This window comes from Sinocyclocheilus anshuiensis, unplaced genomic scaffold (assembly GCF_001515605.1).
Source record: "Sinocyclocheilus anshuiensis isolate Anshui unplaced genomic scaffold, SAMN03320099.WGS_v1.1 scaffold773, whole genome shotgun sequence".
In the NCBI taxonomy this organism is placed as follows: domain Eukaryota; kingdom Metazoa; phylum Chordata; class Actinopteri; order Cypriniformes; family Cyprinidae; genus Sinocyclocheilus; species Sinocyclocheilus anshuiensis.
In genome coordinates, this window is record NW_015539930.1 from 770,547 (window position 1) to 775,363 (window position 4,817).

A 4,817-nucleotide genomic window follows, 5' to 3' on the forward strand; every position below is an offset into this window, starting at 1 on the left:
GGGAAAATGTGATTGGTACAGATTTGTCCAATCAAGAGGTTGCAGCAGGTCTGTGTTCGACTTCATGCAGCACTGCGGAGACCGAATGGTGTATTACATCAAAATACAGTTAGATTTGGTCTGTGCAGCACTTAGGCATTTTTATTTGGCGTGAGATTTACCTGGGCAGTGTGAGAGCATGAGACAGAGCCTAAAAGCATGTGTCTCATCCCAGATGCATAAGAGTTGGCAACCCTGCTCTTGTGCTCAAGTGCGAGCACGAGCAATAAGATGGTGGCTGCAGTTCACTTAATGGCCACCGGTGTCGCTAATAACAAGAGTTTCTGAATTCTACATATAGCCCTTTTAAACAGAGCTTAAGTATATCTTTATATATAAGTTCATAATTACTTCTATTGTCTCAGATATCAAAGTGTACTTTTGAATTTACTAACAAGCATTTACGTAAAGTAAAATACACTTTAATGTAATTTCTACTGAAATTTACAGTTTATGTATATAAATATATGTGTAATTACACATTCGTAATTTAGTACATTTAAATATATTAACTTAATACTGAGTAACACAATACCGTTAAAATTATAATCAAGTATTTTACATGTGCTTTTATATGTTAGTCAACACATCAAAATGTGATCTTTAAAGAATGACAAAAGATTATTAAAATATAATGATAAACGTGTAAATAAGTCTACTATTATGTTAAGAAACATGAAAGTGTACTTTCTTTAAGTACACTTAAGTTTCCTTTTATGTAATTAATATGATGTTATCTGCAAGTACACTATAAGTGCACATTTAATACAATTAAGCACATATTTTTTCACAATGGAACTTTAATGATTGACTGTGGAAACTCTTTTTAGGATGGAGAATGTGGTGCATAAGTACAGCCATGCTGGAGTATACACTGCCACGGTAGAGTGCAGTACTAGTGAATGGCATGTGACCGCTTCCAAAAGCATCACTATCCAGGAACCGCTTGGAGAGTTTGGGACTATAATGTGCCACAGCATGAATCAATCCACAGATTATTCCAACTGCAAAGCACTTTATAATAACCCTCTGAGAATCCAAGTGGAGTTAGACGCAGGTAAAAATGAATGTTTTATTATTATTATTGTTATTATTTTGACAAAAGAGAATGTAATTTCATGCATTTTTACAGTTTCTAAAAAAGCCCCTGCAAAACGAAACACTAAATTGCTATGTTGCCAAAGTGTTGCTACGCAGTTGCTAGGGTGTTTCTATGCAGATTCTGAGGTATTCTGGTGTCTATGACATTGTGGCCCCTAGATATGGCATTTTATTGAAAAACACAAAGTATACTTCATTTTTAATGCAAACACTTAGAGTATACATTTGAACGCACAACCTTTTAACCTTAAAGTATACTCCATTTGATAGCATGCATGAGCACAAGTGCTCGACACATGCACACTAGAAAGTTTTATCCTTGTTCATGGCCTGTGCTTTTTCTCTCCAGAATTTATCATTGATTCAAAATGTCATTGTACTCGTTTAAACTAGAGTTGCATCTCCTCTCACACGAGCAATCATCAGCGCAGTGGTCTCCGGTGGCTTGTTGTTGTTCAGTCTCATCGGTTTCATTTTTGACTGAAAAAGTAAAATGAAAAGTAAATAAATAAAAACCAAGTGAATATTCAAGCTATGGAAGCTCATCTCCCTAAGTGGTGCTCACTGCAGACCCAAATTGGTCAAATGGGTTATAAACTCATAATTGCAAATTTTCATCTCACAATTCTGACTTTTTTCCTGAATTTTATTGGGATTTATATTGGGATTTTATTACCCATATAGGCCTACTTAAATTTTTCACCCACCAGATGGCAGAAACATTTGTAGTAATTTAAAAGGACATATTATAAGTTTTAAAAATGGACAGGATCTAAATGAATGTTTACCTCCTCCAGGAACAAATGTAACATACAAAATTCAGCATGAAAATACAGAGCTGGCCTCCATTTCCGCTATCAGAGGGATCGTTCCCCATAACATCGCCATATCTCCAGAAGTACAGCAGCAGCTAGGACCAGGCTGCCAACAGTTTACTGTTGTGGCTCTCAATGGGGTGACGGCTGTAGATCGCTCCACTGTCCTGGAGCTGTGCTTGGTGGAGCCAGTGGAAGGACTCATAGCGGACATGGAATTTGAGCATGAGCAGTGTCCGGTCCATGCCCTCTATGTCAATGTGTCTCTGGCTCGGGGGGCTCCAGTGCAACTGCATTTTCTGGTGTCTGGAGCCAATCACACCTTTTCTGAGATGCATGAGATGCTGCATGGAAGTCCACAAGTTTTCGTAATCTCAAACACAATACAAGGTACTGCCTTTTACTTATTTACACATGCATTAGAGGGCCAAAAGTAAGTGAATGTTTGATTTCATAACCATGGGCGTTAATAGGATTTTGAACATTATTAAATATTAAAAACATGCATCACAATGAAAAATGATCTTCACACGTTTGGTCAAGTAGTGTATATTTAATCACAGCTTTCAGATTCTTCAGTCAGATGTTTTCTCCATCTTATTTAGGCAAATTAAATGTTGTGGTCAGAGCAGAGAATTCCTTCTCAAGCATGGTAATGGATGGTGGAAACACAACAGTGTATTGTCACAATGAAACAGTGAACAAACACGAAGAAGAGACGGTATGTGATCCAGAGTCTGTCCATAAACACATATGCTTTGTTATAAGCAGTCAGTACAAGCTATGCTTCATTAATTAATATGATATTTTGTTGACTACAGAAAACTAACTTATAGGACTTTATTGTAAACATTAAATATAAACTTATAAAATACTTGTCTGTTATCCCTGAACATATAAAAGTTACATTTTAAATGATGACTTTACTTGCAGATGTATTTTGAAATAATATGTATTTTAGCATTATTTCAGTGCATTGACTTGCCTTATAGACTTCAGTTTTAAGGGTCTTACTGTACACACATTTTTGTTTTTACAAACTGATGGTGTTGAAATTATTTTCTGTGGTATGCCACAGATACCATCAATAGAGCTTATCTTGTTTGAAAAATGCAGCACATCTATTACACATCAATTATTTCTCCAGATCAGTGAGCAAGTGAGAACTGCCAGAGCCAATAATCTAAATATCACAGTAGATCCAGAGGTCTCAGTCATCGGCACTACCAGCATCAAGCTGTATGTTGATGGATTAGTAGATGACGACGCTATCTGGAAATGCCGTAAGTACCACTACTGCTAAATTACAAATAATGTGTCATATCCAAGGGGGTCTATAATACGTGGAGAAATCTGTTAGCATTCTCATTCATCTCAATTGCAGTTGCTCAGTCAGACAAGGACTGCCATGATTTTAATGTTGCTTGCAATCAGTTTAGTCAGAAACGTGGATACTTCTGAAGTTGTCAGCAGAGAAAGATGCTTTTTTGCCGGTGTGTGTAGTTAGGACAGTTACCAACAGGCGCTAATGGAACCATGCTAACCATCCAACAATTGTCATCTTGTTTATATATTTTCAGAGTTGATCTATGTAACATTCCTCATAGCACATAAGAATCTGGTGTTTCTTTCTCTCTTTCTCTTTTCTTTGTAGATGAGGATTGCCCCTGTCCCAGTGAAGTGAAACATAGAGATTATGAGATATCCGAAGCTTGCCTACCACCAGTGTACAGTTTCTCTGTGTATACTGTACATACCAAGTCACATGGTGTCACACAGTCTGGAACCAGCTGCATCACTGTCATTCCTAGAGAAAATATGAAGCTTTCTGTTACGTAAGAATTTAACTGATTGCAATTTGATTCGATCAAATTATATGCTCAGATTTGTTGTCATTTGTACTAAGTAGCCTGCTTTGAAATCTGTGTATACTCTTTTTAGCTGTTCCAACTGCAGTCCAGTGAACGTCGCTGAGAGTGTTAAGCTACAGGTGCAGTGTGAAGGATGTCAGAAAATTGTTTGGTACTTTGAGAGCACAAAGGATTTTACTGTAAGTGTTTTTATTTAGGAAGGCCTTGCAGTATTCTTTCTGAAAATCAGTTCAACTTTGCATGTGACCCCTTGTGGAAAAAAGTGTATGCTTTTAAAATAAATACTTATTACATAAATAATATACTTTAAAAGAATATACTAATAATGTGAACGGAATGTAATGTTTTCAAACACATAATTGCATGTTAATTACAATTATTTGAAAATGTATTCTAGTTTAAATTTATATTAAATGCAATTAGCTGAAGTTTAGAGCGCTTTTTTGAGCCACTTAAAGGGATAGTTCACCCAAAAGTGAAAATTCTGTCATCATTTACTGACCCTCAAGTTGTTCTTCTGTTGAACACAAAATATATTTTGAATAATGTATGTAACCAAACAGTTTCTGGTCCCCATTGACTTCCATAGTATTTCTTTCCATACTATGGAAGTCAACAGGGGCCAGTGCAACTGTTTGGAATTGTAATTTTTGGGTGAGCTATCCCTTTAAGTAGGACTTAAGGACATTTTTATATGTAAATACATAATTACTTCTATTGTCATTTATGGTGCACTAAAATATACTTTAAAGGGGTCATATGACGCGATTTAAATTTTTCCTTTCTCTTTGAAGTGTTACAAGCTCTTGGTGCATAAAGAAGATCTGTAAAGTTGCAAAGACTAAAGTCTCAAATCCAAAGAGATATTCTTTATAAAAGTTAAGAGTCAACCACATCTACCTAAAACGGCTCGTTCTAACACGCCCCCACATGTCTACATCACAATGTGGGAAGATTTGCATAACGCCGCCCAAATGTTCACGCAAAGAAA

General features: G+C 36.2%; 1 protein-coding gene across 1 annotated transcript in view; it reads left to right on the forward strand.

Moving 5' to 3' along the window:
* pkd1l2a (polycystic kidney disease 1 like 2a) overlaps positions 1-4,817 on the forward strand; it is a 26,462-nt gene that overhangs the window by 1,189 nt on the left and 20,456 nt on the right. The window contains exons 2-5 of the mRNA XM_016484006.1: positions 1,938-2,317; positions 3,103-3,238; positions 3,610-3,790; positions 3,897-4,005. Of these exons, the coding sequence (XP_016339492.1) occupies positions 1,938-2,317; positions 3,103-3,238; positions 3,610-3,790; positions 3,897-4,005 (806 nt within the window). The remainder of the gene's footprint in view (positions 1-1,937; positions 2,318-3,102; positions 3,239-3,609; positions 3,791-3,896; positions 4,006-4,817) is intronic.